General features: G+C 52.8%; 1 protein-coding gene across 1 annotated transcript; it reads left to right on the forward strand.

Annotated features, from left to right (window-relative positions):
• The first annotated feature begins 20,127 nt into the window (after positions 1-20,127).
• Positions 20,128-20,628, forward strand: LOC306641592 (mitochondrial import inner membrane translocase subunit Tim8 B-like). Its single transcript, XM_079106735.1, has one exon. It carries the CDS (start codon positions 20,150-20,152, stop codon positions 20,399-20,401), a length of 252 nt encoding a protein of 83 aa, XP_078962861.1. The 5' UTR covers positions 20,128-20,149; the 3' UTR covers positions 20,402-20,628.
• The last annotated feature ends 385 nt before the right edge of the window (positions 20,629-21,013 follow it).

Here is a 21,013-nt window from a genome sequence, read left to right on the forward strand (position 1 = left end):
CCGTTCCCTTCTCATAGGCAGCCTCTGGAGATGTGCAGCCCATTCATCAGTCACCTGTGATAGGGACCCTAAGTGACCCGTTGGCGTTCCCTCCAGAAGAGTTGTGGTCAACCTGCAGTGCTCAGATCTACTGTGACCTCCGTAGCCCAGCGTGGAGACTGAGGCTCGTTCTGAACAGGGCACCCCAGCCCCAGTGGGGGACAGTGCCTGAGATGAGACCCTGGGGCCTTTGGACCTTCTGCAGTGGGGATGCCCTAGCCAGAGGTACAGGTGAAGCTCATGGTCACTCTGTCAGCTACCAGTGCTGGGAACCCACCCGCCAAGATGGCTCTTTGGCTCAGCATCGGAATCCACAGGTCTTTTCTCCTCAGGACACTGGAACTCCAGCAGAGGGGACCCTGGGGTCTTCCCAAGGGAGTCAGCAGGGTGACAGTGTTGGCCGCACCCAGGAATTCAGAGGGCTTTGGACGCTCCCCAGGCGGCCCTGATGCATCTTGGGAACTACCGCGGAGGAGACTGGGAGGGGAGAGGCTTGACCAGGGGCTGGTCCACCTCTGCAGGCCGCGTCTGCCGGCCCAGCTACCAGGACCCATCACAGGCATCAGGAGGCAGGGGGCTCTTCAACCAAGCCCAGGTTCAACCATGCCCACCATGTGGGAGTCCGGAAGCAGTTCAGCTTCCTCCTCAGCTGGATGGGAGGGACAGAGAGGGGAAGTCACCGGGAAAGAGGTGCAAGGTGGCCCAGAAGGGACTTTCCTGACCAGCATCCTTCCGTCCGCGGGCCAGCCATGGAGGCCCAATGCTCCAGCTCTGGGCCTCACATCCACAGCCCTGGAGTCCAGATCCCCCTCAGAGACGGAGCCCACCCGCACCTGCCCTGCCATGGGAGAGGCCTCCATCTCCCCACCATGGGCCCCTGGGTGCTGCTGAAGTGCAGGACTTTGGCCAGAGCTGTGGAGGACGTTCTTGGATTGGGCAGGGGTGGCCTGCCCTCCAGAGAAGTCTCCCAAGTCCCCTTGGCGTTCTGGTGGAGGCATGTCCCCGTCCCACCCGGAATGGTATCTTTCAATGCTGGTTTGGTCCTGGCCAAGAAGCCTCTGTCTCCTGATGGGGCACAGCTGACTTGGGCACATGTAGCCAGTTTTTCGAGCCACAGGCCTGGGCAGAGGAAGATGCCGAAGGTTCCAGAGAAGAGGAAAACGCGCCTTCCTTCCTTTTGGCCCTTCAGCGGCTTCCTCAGGCTCCATTCTCCTAAGAGCCGGGCCTTCGGTTCACATGGCTGACTCTCCTCCCAGGGAGTGCCTCACCCTTCACCTGCTCATCGTCACCACCACGGGTACACTCTGCTCAGATCACCTCTATCAAGTGCTGCCGGCTACAGGACACTTGTGATAGGAGGCACAGCAAGGAATCCACAAGCACTGGACCCATTAGCTTGTCCCCACCTGGGCACGTGAGGCCACCTGTTGGCTCAATCCCAGCCTCTTGCCCTCAGCCAACAAGACATTCCTAGATGGCAGGGATGCTGCTTTGGGAGCTCACCTGAGGTCCTTCCTTCTGGGGAGCCAAACTGACGAGAAGCTAGGACAGTTGTCTGCATGAACATCACCTGGAGGACACATACTCACCTGTTTCTCTTCTTCAGAACTGATCACACCAAGCCAGTCCTGGGCCATGACCAGGATGGCTCATACCTGTGGTTTAGAGCAACCTATTAATCACTGGGGACAAATAGGCTCTTTGGTAGCAGTGGACACCCAGATGGCAGTGGCCCATCAAGTTCAACCAAGGTTTCAACTGGAGCATCCACTGGAAGAGACTTTGGGTTCTTCAAGCTCTGGACAAAAGGGAAGATCTTGTCCCTTAGAAGTGCAGTCCATGCTGTTGTAGCTGTCACAGCTGGAAGGCAACTCGAATGACCAACCCCATCTTCATCCACATTCCCTAAATGGTCAATCCTTTCCGGGAGGCCCGGCTCAGAACACGTCTGAGTCTCTTTATATCCTTTGTGACTCAGGAGTAGGGATCTCAGGCAGGTGACATCAAAACTGTCCAGCCCAACACCAGGAGTGGCATTCCAGTGCTAGGACCAATTCCAATGATCTGCCCCATGGTAAAACGAAACCAAGACCTGCTTGGGAATAAACCGAATGATTTGTCATTACATCCAACACCTCTGAAGTTCTCCCAAGCTACCGTCTTGGTAGAAAATGTTACTGGTTTTCTGAGGGACCCTTAACCCCCAACAGATGTTCCCTAAAACCCCACGTATTCATGTGTCTAGCCAACCCAGTCTGTAAAATTTGATCTTGTGTTGGCGGCTCCCAACTTCACCAAGAATATGATATTGGTTGGACAAGAGGCACGAAGCTTCAATCCCTTGGGGTGGACCACAGCCTAGAAAGACCCTTGAAATCCAGTGGCCAGGCCAGCCCAGATACAACTCCCACCCATCCCTGTAAATAGAGTCCATAGCAAAAGAAGAGATGTCTCCTCCAACCATCCCAAGTAGCTATTGGTCCTACCTATGGGGGCCCCTCTCCTGAGCTCATTGTATATTAGTTGGAAACGTGGTGATGTGCTGTTTGTTTATAGGAAGTTGACTTTTTATATATAAATATATATACTAAAAAAAAAGGAAAGAAACCCCCCACAGTGTGTGTCGTGCTAGTGCCAGGGACCATCTGTAGGGATATATCTGCATATCGTGTGTTTCAAATTATGCATTCCAGCTCTCTCGGGCTCTTTCATTTCTGTTGCTTTGTTTTTTCACTTGGTATTTCTCTCTTGCTATGAAGAAAAAAAAAAAAAGTGATGTGTAAGAACCAAGCTATGCTTTTATACTCTTATTTTTTGCTTGATTCACTTTTGCTGCTCTTTTGCCAGAGGAACCTGAAAGAGCAGAGGAAACAGAGAAATAGGGGAAGAAGAGAAGAAGAGAGAAGGATGCAGAAAGAGGAGGGGTGTCCAGAAGACAGACGAAAGGTCAGGTTTCCAATCTGACCGTGGCTGGAGACAGGATAGGTCCTGGACTTTGAGCATTCCGCCAAAAATCCAATGTTTTGGATGGAGCTGGTGAAACATTCTGAGATTTGGATCCTGGACCTTGGCCAGGAACTCCACGTTTGCCAATTCAAAACTTCCTCTGGATCCTCTCTCCGGCTGATGTTCTTATCAAGCTCCTGAATGTATCTTTCCGTATTGGATGCTTTGGGGGTACACAGGTCTTCTCTCCTCCCCTCCTACAGAAGCACCAAACCAAGACCAAATGGGCGCATTCCAGCCGCCATCTTGAATGGCTCCAAGACACCGTGTATGTAATGCTTCTCCTGTCGATTTTGACATGGCCAACCCCCTGACCTGGGAAATTGCCACATCATACGCTAGATCATTCCTCCTTCCTGTAACTGCAACACCGTTGCTCCCATGTCTGACTCACACCTGTTTTCCTCCACATGGAAGAGTGTGTGTGTGCGCGTGAGGGTGTGAGTGGGGTGTGCGCGTGTGTGTGAGGGTGTGTGTTTAAATATAATCGCACCATAATTTATTCAGCTATATGGAATAGTAGACTAGAAAGAAAAACTGGTATTTGCTTTAACTACCTGCTGCTTGTAAGCGCTGCCTCTGTAACTCAGGCGTAACTGTTATACATTAAAAAAAATTAAAAGCATTTTGAAGGTTCCGAGTACTCCATGGATTGCCATTGGGCGGCTGGGGACTGAGGGGTTTCAGGGAAGCCTTTTCATCTAATCCAGAAGGTCAAGGTGGGAACTGGGCCTCTCTTGCAGCCCACAGAGTCCCCCAGTGAAAAGCGGCTACAAGTATGCAGTTGGTGCCTAATCAATACCTGATTAGCGGAGGTAGCTGCTGGAGTGGCTCTCTGAGCTCACGCAAGCGTGCAGTGGTGGAGAAGGAGGGGAACTCCAGTTCCCTGCCCCAGATGAACTTCCTGTTGCTAAGCGTAGAACCTTCTGGAGTTCTCTCCCAGGATGTAGGATGGAGAGGCGGAGGAGCGCTAGGAAACTGACGTGTCACCTGACACAGGGATTTTTCAGGCAGGTGGCCTGCTGATGGAGGAGCCTGGAAGGGAGTGGAGGGCGGTGGGAGGGCAAGAGGGGCCAAGAGGGGCTCTAACCCGAGCCGGCGTCAACCTGGGTGGGCACTGTGGCCGTCAGCCCGGCCGTGAGCCGGGGGTGGCCTTCTGTGCCCTCTCGGTCATTGGCTGCTGGCTGCCCTGGGGATGTGGGTGGCTGAGTAGAGGGCTCACGTGTCCCGCCTCGCTGACGGAAGTGGCCCCGTGGGTCGAGGGAGTTCTGCAGAGAAGGGAGCAGCCACCAGCCTGTAGCAACATTTCAGGGACATGAGCACTGTCCCAGTAGAGGGGACCTGGGCAGGGACCAGCAGTGTCCACACCGTCCTGTTCTCCTGGCCCCGAACTGGGGTATGCACGCTTTCCAGGGTCCTGGTTTCCCTGATGGTCTTCTAAACAGGAAGAGGGCAGGTGGGCAGTTTTGGAGAGAGCTCATATATAAGGAATTGACACAAGGCCAAAGGTCCTGTTGACCTTGGTCGGTGGGCGCAGGCCTGGTTCTCCAGGGCAGGGTCGAGAGGGAGGCTGGGTTTTCCCAGACTCTGAGACCAGCCAAAGGCTACGACCCCCTCCTCCACTCAGAGTCCCTGCCAGCCCCCTAAAGTTCCCAGCAGCAACCCATGCTCCCAACTTGGACCCATCCCATGTCTGCCCTCCCTCCCTCCCCAGCCAGGCCACCGTCACTGAGCCAGGAAGATACAGGAGAGTCGAGAGCCACCAAGCTCCGCCCCAGCTCTGCGTTACTCTCGGTGCCGCGGAGACACTTTTCTCCTCTTGGACCCATTTCCAGACATCTTTAGGAAGCAGGCCAATAACCTGCAGGGCTCCTCCCGTTATGTCTCGATCGCCTGAGCCAGCGGGGCTGAGGGCCCCCGCGGCTGAGCGCCGGGAGCTGTCCACCACCGTGCCCCGGAGTGCCCACCGAGCCCTTTTCAGGAACTTGCCCGGGAACGGGGGAAAGATGAGGGATAGACATGCAGACCAGCGGCTTTGCCACAGGACGCTGCGGACGGTGTCCTCCCGGCTCCAATGTCACACCGTCCTTATGGTGGATGAGCCTCCAGGTTTTCCTGGGGGGACGTGTGCCGGTGAGGGAAGAGGCTCCTGGGAGAGCAGAGGATGGAGCCACTGAGCCGGGAGGGACACACCAGGCAGAGGCAGTCCCACCTGTTGTGGTGGAGTCAGGAGCATCTGGTCCTCCCGGAACAGAGGATCCTTTTCCTTCCTCTGGTCAGAAGCTTGCTGTCCGAGTGGGACTCGCCCCAGAGGCAGCAGGAAGTGCGGCCGAGAGCTCCCATCCTGCCCCCAGAAAGGATCAAAGTGCACTTCCTCTGGTCAAGTCCCACCTTTGATCCCTTTGGTCAGCAGGTCATGTCCCTTCAGCTGTCCCGACCTTCACATGGGAATAAAGACTGCTCCCTGTGTCACGACAGAATTCGGCGGCCACCGAGCCCACGCCTGGATGGTTCCGGGCTCGCTTCCTCTGGCCCCAGCTGTCCCCCCCTGTTGTTCCAGTCCCGTGTCTGTGGCTGGACCAGGATCCTCAGCCTGGGTTTGCAGAGTGGAGCTTCCTTCGGCTACAGCTCTGGGGGCTGGGAGTCCAAGAGCAGGGCTGCCTGTCGTCCTGCGAGGACTCCTGGGTGGTAGCAAGGCAGAGTGCTGGGGGGAGGGACAGAGCCAGCGTGCCAGGTGGGCTCCCTTCTCACGAAGACACTCAAGCCATGGTGGGGGCGTAAAGGCCCCCAGCTCACACTCCCTGTGACTTGTGAACCTGGGGGTGGAGTTTGCCACCGGTGAACTTCGGGAGACGCCCTCGCCCTACAGCCCGTGGGAGAATGGGATCGGGCCAGCGTTGTGGCCCCGGTACCCAGAGGAAAGAGGTGCATGTGCCCGAACTGGACCCCGCTCTCACCCTCCCCTGGCCAGAGCCAGTCCTGTGGCCACGCTGCACGTCTGAGGGAGCAGGGAGGTGAAGTCCCCTGTGCCTGAGAGGTGGGGTTGGGGCTCAGCCCTCAGGACTGCCCCCTCCCACCCGCCACAGAGCGTTGTTACGAGCCCACAGGAGGCCCGGATGCAGAGGGGAGGCACTTGCTGCCCTCCCGGATGGCCCTGGGCAGGGTGGGTGGGTGGGTGGGAGACCACTGAGAACTGCCCACACAGTGGGGACGCCTGCCTCATGGCCCTGTGGGGGTCCAGCCAGCTTTGGTCAAATCCTCGGGAGGTGGGACCGCAACGCTTAAGGTATCGGGAAGGAGATCAAGGGTCCAGAGGTAAAGGTGGCCAGGTCACACTGCAATGCCAAGGCACCAGGGAGGTGGAGCAGGGTCCTGTCTGAGGGTGGGTGCCCACAGGAGCCTGGCAGGCTGCCTTTGGCCATCTGGCTGGCACCTGGGAGTCTACCCAGGGTCAGAGAGTCCTGCAGGCCACCCTCCTCTGCGGTGGTGGGACACCAGCAGGCAGCCACAGCGCAGGGCCCTGCCCAGAATTCATTCCACACGCTTCCCCTGGACAGACGCTGACAGTCCTGCACCGTGTCTGGAGCCGCGGGCTCCACCACCCTGACGAGGTGGGCGTGGCGGGTCCCAGGACACATGAGGAAATGAACCCAGCGAGTGAGTCTTTGTCCCCACCTTGAAATGGGAGGAATGGAGATTGAAGTTCAGAGCCACGTGGTACCAACACAACACCCTGTGCATTCATTGTACCAGGCCCCCTCCCGGTGCAGAGGTAGGTCCGCGTGAACCAGGAGGACACGCCCTGGAAAGCAGATCACCTGCCGGCTCTGCCACGACGATGCCTTGTGACAAACCACGTGAGCACTCGGTGGCTTACGGCAGGCAGCCATCCCACACTCACGGGTTTGCAGGCTGCTGCACTTGGGCTGGTCAGGGTCGGCTGCAGGTCCGCATCTGGCCAGGGTGACCGGAAAAGCCCTGGCCCTGGTCACTGTCACCTTACACAAGACCCCGTCACGGCAGCCTGGAGCGAGGCCCCCCTGCTGGCTGAGCGGAGCGAGCTGCTACGTTGGGAGCGGACCCTGCACTTGGAGGGGAGGACACCATCTAGGAGCCAGGAGTGACCCGTGTCCAGCAGCCAGCAAGAAAGTGGGGTAGTCACTCCTCCAACCACAAGGAGCTGAACGCCACCCAGGCCAGCAAGCCCGGAAACATTCTCCCCTAGTCCAGCTTCCTGATGAGCTCCCAGCCCCTGCCCACCCCTGGACTTCAGCCTGGGGACCCCTCCACAGGGGCCGAGCCACGCTGGGCAGGACTTCTGACCTGCAGAGACTGAGGGACATGTGGGTGGTGTTCGAATCCATTGAGTTTGTCCTGCAGCAGGAGAAAACGCACACAGGTAGCTGAGCTCCAAGCTGCGGGTAAGACCATGTCTGTTCTAGGGCCCGGGAGGAGGGCAGCGCCACGGCCCCCGTTACAAACGACCAGGGTTCAAAGGGCACTGTGGGTCCCATTTGTTTCAATATGGACTTCAGGCTTCTCTTGTCAGACCTACTGACTTTCCAAGGCCAAGGCAAGTCTCATGGCCAAGCTCAAAGTCGAGAATTGGGGAAGTACATTCCACCCACCTTGAGACCCAGAAAGGGGGTGGATGCCTGATTGTATTACAGAGGAGCAAAGAACTGAGGCTGAGTATTTGGGAAATTGAGAAAAAATAATCCTCTGTCCCGTGGGAAGTTGCTTACTAATAAGCAGTTATCTCCAGGGTGGGCTTGAAGCCCATGAAGCGCCCTTCCCCAGCCCTGTCAAACTGGCTCACAGGCCTCCAAGAGAGGGAACTGGGATCAAGGAGGAGCAAGGGTGTATGAACTTGGAGATGAGGTTTGTGGGTCACCAGGAGCAGTGCTGGACGTTTGCACAGCAGCAGGAATATTCCAGGCAGAGGGCTTAGTAAGGGCTGGGGTAGAAGCATCTGGTTTCCCGAGAACCTGGTGCTGGGCCATTCACACCTGGCCCCTTGATCTCTCCCTCCTTTATGAAGCCAGTGCTTCAGCTGCCCAGTCTGTAGGGACAGGCATCCTCTGTGTCGAGGGCTTTAGGTACACAATTTGCCTACAACTTTAAGATAGCAGACTGTAAAGTCAGAGAGCTACCGGACCACCCGGTGGCAGGTGGTTTCCATCCTGAAACCACCATGGGGTGATCTTGCACAAGAGTTATAAACCTCTCTGGGGACTCAACTTGCCCATCAGCTATAAACTGGCATGATGGCACCAACCTCCAAGGTGGATGTGGGATTAAATGTGACCGTGGAATTAAGAAACTGTATCAGCTTTCTTTAGTCTTGTTTCACAAACATGCTTGATCCTTGGACCTTTCCCTGTAGGAATACTTGCTAACAGTTTAGGGAAGTTCATGGAGCTTCCTAGAAGCCCATGGAAAATAGGAAACTTGATGAGTTACACAAATATTGATGTCCATGAGAAAATAAGAAACTTGCTAACAGAAGTGTCTTGCCAAAGAGGAAACTATTTGATATGATAAATGACAGCTTAAGAATAAACTCCTATAATAAGTGTAATCAGAAAAATGAGAGATTACACTCCATTTATGTGTGCTCTATCAAAATGTGTAAATGCATTCTACTGTCATGTACAACTAATTAGGACAAATTAAAAAATTAAAAAGAAAAGAATAAATTTGTGAAGTATATAAAGACGTATAGTGAAGACTGTTTCTTACAAAGGTTTTCTGGTGGCAGGTGAGGAGGGGAGACAACAGGATATGCTCTAGACACAGTTCCTTGATAACTTCACTTGATATAAGGATCATTTGGGACTATCTAGAGAAGGAAGACAATACCTTTAAGAAAATCTCTGCCTTATAAGGTCTATATCTAGACCTTTTACGTTTAATGTAATAAGTGATGCGATTAGATTTAGGCTTGTCATTTTACATTTTTCTGTTTGTAAACTCTTTTTGTTTCTCTGTTCCCTTTATGATGACTTCTTTTGAGTTACTTTAATATATTTTAATGTTTTCTTAGCCATCGATTGGCATTTGGGCTATACCTATTTATATTATTTTTTAATGATAGGTCTAAGGATATAATAAACATACCTAACTTTTCACCATCTACTTAGAATTAATATTTTACCTAAAAGTACAAAATAAAATATAAATGCTCTATGACACTCAATGTTATAGTCACCGTTGTATTAATGCACATATACCAATTCCTCTCAGACAATTGTATACTTTTCAGTCATGTTTTAAAGAACTTAAAAAATAATCTGTTATATTTAAGAAGATATCTAACATTTCTTTTACTCTGTCTTTATTCCTAAAGTTCCAAGTTTCCCTCTGGGATCAGTTTCCTTCAGCCAGAAGAACTTGTTAAACTTTCTATGATCAGGAATTCCTATGATCAGGAATTCTTTTTTTTTTTTTTTTTTCACCCAAGAATGTCTCTTTTGCCTTGATCTCTGAAGGATATTTTTCTACAGAGAAGACTGTGGGCAGATAGCTCTTTTCTTTAGAAGTGGTGTTCCAATATCTTTGAGCTTCATGGTTTCTGATAACATATCTGCGGTCATTTGTACCGCAGTTATGTTATGGAACATGTATTTTTCCCCTCTGACAGCTTTAAAATTTTTCTTTCATTGTCAAAAGTTTGCTTTGATTATATTTGCACATTTGGGGGGGTCATCTTGAATATTTCTGTCTTTTCAATAAGTCTGGGAAATTTTCAGCTATTAGTTTTATAAAGTATTTTTCTGTCTCTTTCTTAGTCTTCCTAGTCTGGGATTTCAATGGTATCATGTCAGATATTTTCTTAGGTTCACACAGTTCTCTGAGCCTCTGTTCATTTTTTAAAAATCAATTTTCTCTGTTCTTCAGATTAGACAATTTGTCTTAATCTGTCCTCCAGTTCAATGACTCTTCTCCATTATCTCTCTCCTGCTATTAAGCTCATCAGTGAATTTTTGAAACATTTCTGATATTGTATGTTTCAGTTATAAAATTTCCATCTTGTTCTTTTCCATAACTTCTGTTTCCATACCAAGAATCTCTACCTTTTCATCCTTTCAAAGACTAAACACCTGTACCTCACAGAATATGGTTCTAATAGCCACATTAAGGTCTTGGATCATTCCAGCACCTGATTCATTACAGGGTTAGCATCTGTCAATTGTCTTTCCCTTCAGAATTGGTTAAGAATTTCCACTTTTTAGGCTATCAAGTAATTTTAGACTTTCTGAAAAGTATGTCATGAAACTCTGGATCCTGTTAAAATTCTCTGGAGAATGGGAGTTTTGTTTATTTGTTTGTTTTGTTATGATTTTCACTTAGCAGACCCAGGAGGGATCCAAAGGCAAAGTTTTCAGTTGTCCTTGGCCTATGGGTTCATGGAGAGTGGGGTCTCTTCCAGGGATGACATGGGACAGTGCACAGTGTTGTCACCAGGGGTGGTCACCTTGGCCATGACAGACTGCCTGTGGGGCTGACCTTTACTCTCTGGATCCTCTGCAGGTTTTGCAGTATTGTCTTATTAACTAGGATAGGCTTGGTTCTGCTGCAGAGGTGGATGATCCCTGTTTTAGTCAGATTTTTTGTCTGTTTGGTTTGTTTTGTTTGCTACTGCAGCCAAAAGACCTGACAAGAACAATTAGAGGAGGAAAAGTTTATTGGGGGCTCTTGGTTTCAGAGGTCTCGGTCCATAGGTGGCTGAGTCCTTTGCTCTGGGCCTGAGGCGAGGCAGAACCTCACGGTGGAAGAAGTGGGGGTGGAAAGTGGCTCAGGCTATCACTTCAGGAAGCAGAGTCACCACTCACCAGGGACAAACCACATGCCCCAAAGGCATGCTCCCAATGCCCCGCCTCCTCCACCACACCCCACCTGCCTCCAGTTACCACTCAGTGAACTCCCGTCAGGGGGTTAACTCACTGACCGGGTGAAGGTTCTCACAGCCCAGTGGTTTCTCCTCCACACCTTCTGGCATTGTCTCACCCATGAGCTTTGGGGGGCACCTCACATCCAAGCCACAACAACCCTCAAATCTCAGGCCCCCCCAACACAATTAAGGGCTTTTGTTTATTTTCCTCCACGATGTTCCCACACCAGTTGGAACGTGTGGCCTCTGAGGTCACTGTCTAGGGAAGAGAGGGAAGTGAGGCACACTTGACAAGTACAAGTGTCATTTCCTTCTCAGGTCACTAGCCAGACCTGGTCATGTGACTCCAGCTTACTATTTATTTATTTATTTATTTATTTATTTATTTATTTATGGTTCCAGGGATTGAACCCAGGGCACTCAATTTATGGTTTATTTATGGTTTATTTATGGTTTCAGGGATTGAAAGGGCTGGCACATCCCCAGCCCTTTCTATTTTTTATTTAGAGTCAAGGTCTCACCGAGTTGTTTAGGGCCTCACTACATTGCTGAGGCTGACTTAGAACTCGAGTCCTCCTGCCTCAGCCTCCCAAGTGGCTGGGATTACAGGCATGTGCCCCTGAACCTGGTTCTGCAGTTTATTACGGCAAGGGAGGCTGGGAGGTACAGGACAGGGCATGGGATACTTGTCGGGTGGAAGCCCAGTCCCCAGGTAACCTCCCTCTGAGCACAAGTCAATCTTCATCCCTTCCCAGGCACCGAGCAGGCATGGCCTTGTCCATCCACACCCCACACCCAGCCAGAATTCCTGGACAGTTTCCAAAACTCCATACCCATTCCTGGGTCTGGGAACACTGAAATAGTCCAACCTGCCCAGACTTTGGATGAGGAAGAGGGACCCACCTAGAGAGTACAGGGAGAAGAGAGGAGGAAGCTGAAGTCTTCAGTAGGACTTCACTGGCAGCTCAGCCACCAGGAATTCCAGATGATACTTTGTCACGGCTGTCACTGAGGGCCGTGCAGAGTGGCATAGCCCCAGAGTCCTTCATGGGTAATGGGAACTCTGCCTTCGTCCTGCTCTGTGGATAATTCAGGGTAGCATCTCTCCAGGGCCACCGCAGGCTTAGGGCTGTGGGCTGTCCATCTGGACTAAGGGTGGACCAAGGATAGCACTAAGGTGAGGTCTGGGGACAGGTGGAGTCCTTCAGGGAAGTAGTGAGGTTCTCGTGGTGCTGGAAAGACGCCCTCTAGGGACGTGGTCCTTACTCAGTGCACGTGCTGACGCTGCTCCCTGGATTCTCTCCCCTGATCCTCAAGACACCCTGGGAATTGAAAGCGGTCATCTTCGGTTTTCTGAGAAGAGGCGGAGTCTACCCTAGATAACGGCAGGGGTGCAAAGCCGGCCTTGGTGTCTACACTTTGAAAAACCTCATCAGATGAAGTCTCACTAGAGCAAGGACACGGCCCTCACCGGCTCCGTCCGTTAGAAACTCACCGCCAATCTCGTTCATCCGCACGGCGGCCCACCTCCCCTCCACATCCACAGGAGGAAGAGCCTGGCATGGGGTGGCGTCCATGCTGTTTTTTGGTGTGAATAAGGGAGCCGCCCCTAAGCACCCCCTGAGTCAAAGATATGTTTACGAGTCTCCAGAGGACAGCCAGCCATGGCGGGAAGGGGGCTCCACCAGTTGCCATGGCCACAGGACACTCAGTGAACTCAGGACATCCCGTGAGCCTCGGTCTCCTCCAGAACACCATGACTCAAGAAATTGCTGGGACTGAACACAGGCGCATGCTAGGCAGAGTCTGGCTGTGGCCGGGTGTTCTGCCAGGTGCATGTCCTTGGGTAACTCGCTCATGGATTTGAGCCTCAGTCTCCTCATCTGTAAAATGGGTAAAAATAGTACCTGCCCCAAGGGGCAGATAAAAGGGGGAGTCTATGCTAAATTTGGGCGCCAGGCACTTAGTAGGTGCTCACTGATAGTCGATTCCTAATGAGTTGCTGATCATCGGAAGCCTGCTATGTGGAAAAGTGCCAGATAGGACAAGCACTGTCACGTGTAAGACAGGACAGTTCTGGATCAGGCTAGCTTCAGAGGAGAGTAACAGTTCTTGGTCCCTGCCCCCTGGGGATGTTTAACCCTGGCTAGAGACAGTTCAGTGTCATATGGGCGGGTGGGCTGCTCCTGGCTCCTGGTGAGCAGCAGCCATGCATGCTGTGAACTATCCTACAAAGCCCAGGACGGTCTCTACAACATAGTTATCTGACCCCAAATCTTAGCACCAAGATTGAGAAACCCTCGGTTAGAGGGGGCCACAGAGGGCTGGTCCCATTACAGAGGCTACTTAGACTGAGCACCCAGGCATACAAGGCTGTGTCCAGAGGCACCGAATAAACAGAATATCCCCATCTTGACCACAGAAGCAGTTGATCTGGTTCTCTCTGGAAGACAGCTCCATGTGGCAGGATGCCCGCTTTCAGTTGGGCACATTTTGTCGTATACAGAGTGTCCTCTCCAAGCCTGGCGGCTGGTCTGAGGGTCGGGGGGAGGGGTCTGCTAACGAGGGTCCCTGATGCATCCCAGGTAGCACGTCGGCAGCAGCGGGGTGTGTGCCTGGCCCCAACCTGCAGGCACCCACAGAACAGGGGCACAGGGAAGGCTCAAGGGCTCCGGAACCAGAGGTGCGGCTGTGGAAATCCTGGCTCTCGGGCTGGGATGTCGCTCAGCGAGAGGGAGCTTTTGGGTTCCATCCCCAGACAGCAGAAAACAAAACAACAAATCCTGGTCTCAGTGGCTGCTGGGCGGCTTCCACAAAGGACCTAACCCCGTCAAGGCTCAGTTTGCTCATCTGTGAGTGAGCACAGCAGGGACTGTTTCAGAGGCCCCAGGAGAGAGCCCACGAGTGCCACCAGCTGCGTCCCTGGGGTGCGGGGCAGTCCAAAGTCGGGAGTCCCTCTGTTAATCCTCAGCACAGGCCGTTTCTTCTACACTGATCCATTCATGCACTTTTCCACTCACTCACTCATTCATTCACTCACTCATTCACTCACTCACTCATTGTTTCACTCACTCATTGATTCACTCACTCATTCACTCACTCACTCATTGATTCACTCACTCACTCAGTCATCCATTCACTCATTCACCCACTCACTCATTGCTTCACTCATTCACTCACTCATTGATTCACTCACTCATTCACTCACTCACTCATTGATTCACTCACTCACTCAGTCATCCATTCACTCACTCACTCACTCACTCACTCACTCATTGATTCACTCACTCACTCACTCACTCACTCATTGATTCACTCACTCACTCATTCACTCACTCAGTCATCCATCCACTCACTCACTCATTCATTCACTCATTCATTCACTCACTCAGTCATCCATCCACTCACTCACTCACTCACTCACTCATTCGTGATAGGAGATTGGAAGGTTGGACTGGGCAGTGTCCAGATGATGGAGGCCCCTGGAACCTGGCACAGAGCTTAGACTTTGATTTGTTCTTTCTAAGAACAAAGGAGCATCACCTAGGGTCTTCAGTGCTGTGAGTTACATTAGAGAAAGAGTGTCTGAGACTAGCCTGTGGGCAGGCCGGAGGCACCGCAGGGAGCCAGGGACCAGTGACAGTGGTGACCCAGATGAGTGGTGGCAGTGGCGGGTCCAGCAACGGGTGGGACAAGGAGCCGGCAGGTCTTGCTGGAGCGCTAGGAGCGGGAAGGGAGTGCATGGAAGGGGCCTGGGCTCTGGGTCTGGACCGTGGGCAGACCCGGGGCCTTCCCTGAGCTCATAGGACCAGGGAAGGAGCCAGTGGGAAGCAGGGAGCTGGGAATGGAGACCCAACCGGTCTGTCCCGGGTGTCAGAGCTGAGAAGGCCGAGGAGCTGCCCCAGGGGGGGACGCTGGTGGCTGGTGAGCCTGCCGCCTGCAGCCCTGGAGGGGCTGGTGGTTCCTGGTTGGTGTGATCGTGCAGAGAGCGAGTGACATAGAGGAGAGGCAAAGAGAGCCGGGGACGGCCCTTCAGAGTTCAGACGCTGACGGGGCTCAGCAAGCAGTCTGCAGCCACAGCTAGGACCGGCGGGGAGCAGGAGAAAGGCTCAGGAGCAGGCAGGGACGAGGCGGTGACCTGGCACGTGGTCCGTCCCTCAGCAAAGCCTGGAGGTCTGCGCAGGACACCCTGCCATCGGCAAGTGCAGCTGGTGACGCACACTCGCTGGAAGGTTGACGAGGGAGCGTCGCTCGGCCCTGCCTGCGCTGTGCCCGGCTCCCCTGCCCTGTTAGCCGCGTGCCCTAGAGTCCCGCCAGGTGCTCCTGGTGGCACTGCTGGGAGGCCTCTTCCTGGGCCCCGCTGGCTCTCAGGGCCCGGGACCCTCCCTGGGCCCTGCCTGCCCCAGGTGGGAAATCGGGAGCAGTTCCGGAAGCTCTGGGTACCTGCAGTTCCTCCCTGTGTTGCGCGGGGCTGCGGAGGGGCGGGGCAGACTCAGGATCAGACTTAGGACTCCCCTCTGCCCACCCCAGAGCCCTCGGTCTTCCGAGATGGGATGGCATTTCCGGGAGCAGGAGTGAGCTGAAGGGACATCAAGACCAGGCCACCGGATGCCCTGGGCATTGCCTCCTGCCTTCAAGCCCGTGGAGAGCACAGGTTCTCAGACCTGGCTGCTGAGTGCTACAGGCAGGGCGAACAGCAGCGTCCAGGCCCTGCCCCGGCCCCAGCCGCCTAAGTCAGGACCACTGGGAACAGAGCCCAGTATCAACATCGTTATTGCTGTTATTATTATTGGTCCCCATTTGGTTCCGACACCCACCAGTATTGACAGCCAGTGGGGAAACTGGGGCCCTGGGACTCTGACCCTAACCCTCTTCTAACCCTGAGCCCCTCCAGACAGACAGAAGCCTGGTGCACCCTCCCCATCTGTCGTAGATCTCCGGAGAGGGAGCGCGGTGGGCATGGAGAGCCTGGGATTGGCATTAACTCATCTGGGTTCCTTCTTAGCCATGTGACCTGGGGCAAGTTGTCCCAGCCTGAATCCTGGGAAAGGTAAGTCCTTAAGTAGCAGTTGTACAACTCTCCCGTCGCCAGGAACTGTTGGGCACAGCAGCCCTTGAATCACGCCCCCTCCCCACAGTCAAGGGAGGGGGACAGCACTGGTACCATCCTGTGGTTGGGGACACCGGGGCTCAGAGGGGAAGTCACGCTGCAAACATGCTCAGCTAGGGTCGGGCTGCAGCCCCTTCCTTTTCTACTGACAAAGGGGCCAGGGGTTAGGGTCTGGGACAGCTGCTTCTGGGTGGCAGGCCCTATCTCAGGAGAGGTTTGGAAATTGTTGGTCAAGTGAGCAAGACAAAGGTGGGGAGGAGAAGCCACTATGCGGGCCCTACAGTGACCACAGACTCCACTCGGGACGGAGAGGAAGAGGTTCACCACTCGGGCAGGAACTTGCTAGCTGTCCGTCCCTGGCGTAGGGTACACATGGCCATGTCTCTGCTTATCTTTTCTTTTTACTTGGATACTGGGGATTGAACCCAGGGGCACTCAACCACTGAGCCACACCCCAGCCCTATTTTGTATTTTATTTAGAGACAGGGTCTCCCTGAGATGCTTACCACCTTACTTTTGCTGAGGCTGACTTTGAACTCACGATCCTCCTGCCTCAGCCTCCTGAGCCACTGGGATTACAGGCGTGCGCCACCGCGCCTAACGGTCATGCCTCTGGTTGGAGGGGACCCATTTTACCAATGGAATGCTGAGGTCCAGAGTCAGTGAGGTGACAAGAGTCTCTACCTCCTGGTCCAGAGCCCCTTCTGACATACCAGAGTTTTAAAAAAAAAAAAAAAAAAATCATGGAGTTTTTTAGAAAACTCCAGGTAACATTTCTTTGGAGAAAACAAAATCCAATTCTGGTTTTTGCCCCAAAGTAAAAGTCCGCACCCTTGATGAATAGGCACCAGGCGTAGGCGGGGCATATGGCATCTACCACATCAGCACCAGGTGGCTGACTTTCTTCCTGACAGCCAGACTTCCCTGAGGCCCCGTGCTGGATGGCGAGTTAAGGGCTCTGCTTGTGTTATCTCAGAGGTGGGCCAGCTTTCCCATAAAGGCCCAGGTGGCAAAATTTGCGACCCGGAGGGCTACCTAGACCGTTACAGCTACTCAACTCCACCACTGCTGCGGGGGAGTGGCCACGTGGGGACCCAGGAGCGGGTCATCAGCCAGTAGAAATTTCTCCATGAGTCCATAAATTTCAGTCCATGACTTTCATATAACTTTACCTCACAAGATATCCTTCTTTACTTTTTTCAACTGTTAAAAAAATGCAAAAACCACTCTCAGCTCCTGAGCCTGGCATTTGCAGAAACAACCCTACAATGCAGATTTTGTTGTCTCCCCAATTGAAAGATGAGGAAACCGTCCCAGAAAAGCTCAGGCATTCCCGTGGGGTCTCGGAGTCATTGTGGTCACAAACTAGGGGCCGGTGTGGGCCGCCGAGCTCTGGAGGCGGGTTCTTCACTCCAGGGGCGCAGAAGCTTCGCTTGGAGAAGTCGAGCCTCTGACTTTAGATCTGGGGGAAGCTGAGGCCCAGAGAAGGATCAAGGCCACAACCTCCGGGGGTGGGGACACACAGGGAGACAGGCTCAGAGCCCTGCCCTGCCCCCGGCAGCCCGGGGCTCATCCTCCGACCTGCTCCTCTATCCCCGCTAACGGTCATCTCTCAGCAGATCTGGACATGCTGACAGGAGTGTGGCCTTGTCCGAGGTGGGTGCAGGGGCCCGGGAGTGGGAGGGGGCAGAGGGGCCGCAGCGTCCCCACACACGCACACACGACGGCTTCCATTCCCTGAGATGTCCACCTGCTTTTAGGAATATAAGTGGATTTGTAACAAGCATTGCAACTGCATATAAGGCATTCAGACATGGAGACAATTTTACTAGATAATAGACTATCATGCAGGATACAATTTAAATTAAAAAATGCAATTTTCACCTTGAAATGAACAAATGATTACAATTTCTATACAAATTAAGGCATTCAGCTTCTCTTTCAGTAGTGGCACCAGCCCATGAAATATGACATAATTACCATGAAATACATTTTCAAATATTTTGATTTTTGTCCGCCGCTTTTTAAAAAACATAGGCCGCCTCCTAGGTCTCTGAGTGTGTGTTGGCATTTCCCACCTTCTGGGAAAAACACATTAAAAAGAAAAGCCAAAGTCCCCAAGACGAGCTGGCCCCCCTCGCTGCCCTCCCCGTCTCCTCACCCCTCTGAGTTCCCTGGCCTCCCCCTCCCCCTCCCTTGGCTCAGAGATAAAATTGAAAAAAGGCAGACGGAGGAGAGGGGACGCAGGCGACCCGCTCCAAAGCCTGAGATTTATCTAAGTTGCTACGCTTATCTGCAGAATCACATCTGCTGGTATCTCCAACCAACCCGCCTCCCACTCCCCCTGGAAATGGCTCCCCCCGGCCCCCGGCGCTCCCCCTACCCGGCATTCCCCCCCCATCTTCACTCTGATTTTTTAATTATTTCCCATTCTGTTGTCTCTTGGTGGCTGGAGATGAGAGGATGAGCAGCCACCGCCTGGGCCTTGATCCAGCCTCGTGGAACTTTGGGGTTCAGAAGGAGTGGATGAGCGGTGGCTGTCGGGGGTCATAGCTCCCTGGGTGGACTTCTCTGTCCATACCAAGCTGGGTGACATTGGCAAAGGTCATTCCTACTGCCCTCCTCCTCCTCCTGTGTCTATCAGCCCGCCATCTTGAATCCCATCCCCCGGTCTGAGCTTGGAGAGGCCTCTGGGTCAATAGACCTGCATCCAAACAACCTAAAAGTAGACCCAGGACTTCTCCCTTGGTTCTGGTCTTGGTTCTGAGCCACCTGTTCCATCCTATTGTCTGCTAGGACCTCCCAGTTCCCCGGAGATTGTCCTCAGGACTGGACTTCAATCTATAGTTTGTTCTCTGTCCCTCTCTGGGCTATCCATGTCCTCTTGACCCTCCTCAGGGGTCATTCTGGCCCTTCCTGTGGGTCTAGAGTGACCTGGTCGGAATTTGCCCCCACTCAGCTTAGCCTTCCCCCCTCTTGGGGACGTCAAAGGAGCGGGAAGAAGACGCGGGTGGTGTCGCCCCCCTTACGATGCTTCCCGCCAGCCACCTTGCTTCTCTGGGCAATTTTTCTTTCATCTCCAAAAGTTCCAACTGCTTCCATCTGGTCCCATCTTGCAACTGCCTTGCAGGGAGAACCCCACTCAAGGGACTCACTCAACATCCTACGGGGGAAACAGCCAGGAGTTCCAGACCAAGGCAGGGAACCCCCAAGGAGGTTGCACACCGCGGCCATGTCTTCCTGCGGCTTGCTTGGAAGGTGCGTCAAGGGGATTTGTAAACTTGGACCCCACCCTCTTCCTCTGACCCCGTCCACCCCTGCAGCTCACCCTAGGGAACCAGGGCCAGGTGGAAACTGGGTTATTCTCCTGCTCAGAAAATAAAGCAGATCAGATTACATTTTTATGTCTCTATGTTTTATTCCACAGTGAAGCCCACCACTGTGTCATCAGCAAGCACCAATAAAAAACTAAAAGACAAAATTTGTGAGAATAAGCCATATATCAGTACACTTTTGAAATGTTATTAAAATATCGTCTGCTATTTAAAAAAAAAGAAGAAGAAAAGAAAGCAAGAGAGCATGCCCTGGTAGAAAGGGAGCAGGTTTTAGGATGAGATGCTCAGCATTCCAGAAGCAGATCTTCCAGGCTGACCAAGTCACTCTGTCCCTGGGCCTCAGCCTTCCGTCCATGAGAGGGAGGGTTTGTCCTGCGGGGAGGCCTGAGGACTGGCTTTGCCTGAGCGTGGCAGACCTTCAGCACTGAGTGTCCCTGTCTTGCTCTGGCTCCCAGCTTGCTAAGGGATTCTGAGGTCTTAAAAAAAAAAAATCCTTCCAGGTAGTTCATCAGGCAAAACCCAAACTCACAGAAGTCCATCACTTACAAACTCATGGACATTTGGGTGAGTCAGGTGTCTCCACCTACAATGGACCCGGGGCACTGGAGGATGCATCTGAGCATCAGGGAGGGCATGGTGGGAGCTGAAGGGAAGCAGGCAGGAGAGAGAAGATGGCCATAAAAATGTCCGTCAGAGAGAGGCGGTCGTGCCCACAAGCGCACGTGCACGGGCTCTCGCCCGAACTTTCTGAATCTAATTCTGACAATGGCAGAGCTAGGGGAGGCAGATGAAGCAGAGTTACAGCGCCTGGTGGCCGCTGAACAGCAGAAGGCGCAGTTCACTGCACAGGTGCATCATTTCATGGAGCTGTGTTGGGATAAATGTGTGGCGAAGCCAGGGAATCGCCTGGACTCTCAAACTGAAAATTGTCTCTCTAGCTGTGTGGACCGCTTCGTTGACACTGCTCTTGCCATCACCAGTCGGTTTGCCCAGGTTGTACAGAAAGGAGGGCAGTAGGCCATCCCCTGGGAAGATGACAGAAGCAGCAAAGGACTTGTTATTAAGCAGATTGAAGTGCAGGTCGGGAAGAGTGGCCAACCCATTGTCAAGTCAGTATCAGGCTGTTACCAAGTTTGTTGGTGCTAAAAAGTAGTAACAGATCAAATATTCAAAAAGTGAAATTTTATTTATTTGGAATTCAGAAATTCCAGGTTGTTATCATACCAGTTATTCAATAAACACGAATCCTCCAAAAAAAAAAAATGTCCACCAGACATCCACTCTCTCAGCCACTGTGCCAAGGGCCTCTATCCCATTAATCCTCACAACAATATTATGACATTAATATTAACCTAATTTAACCAGTGGGAAAACTGAGTCACAGAAAGGTTATGTTATTTGCCCAAGTTGACACAGCCAGGAGGTGACAGAGCTGGGATTTGAACCCATGCTTCCTGGCTCTAAAAAAGACACTGTACTCAAGTGTTCTAGGTAGACCAGATGGCCAGGTTTTCCCAATTATTTATTTTCTTAGTAAAATGACATAATTGAATAGGATACAGCCTAGGAACAGAGTCCTGTCCATAGCCAGTGGGTTGGGTGTGACATGTTCGCAATTATCTCCAACCC

The sequence above is a fragment of the Sciurus vulgaris genome, assembly GCF_902686455.1.
Source record: "Sciurus vulgaris genome assembly, chromosome: 1".
Lineage (NCBI taxonomy): Eukaryota > Metazoa > Chordata > Mammalia > Rodentia > Sciuridae > Sciurus > Sciurus vulgaris.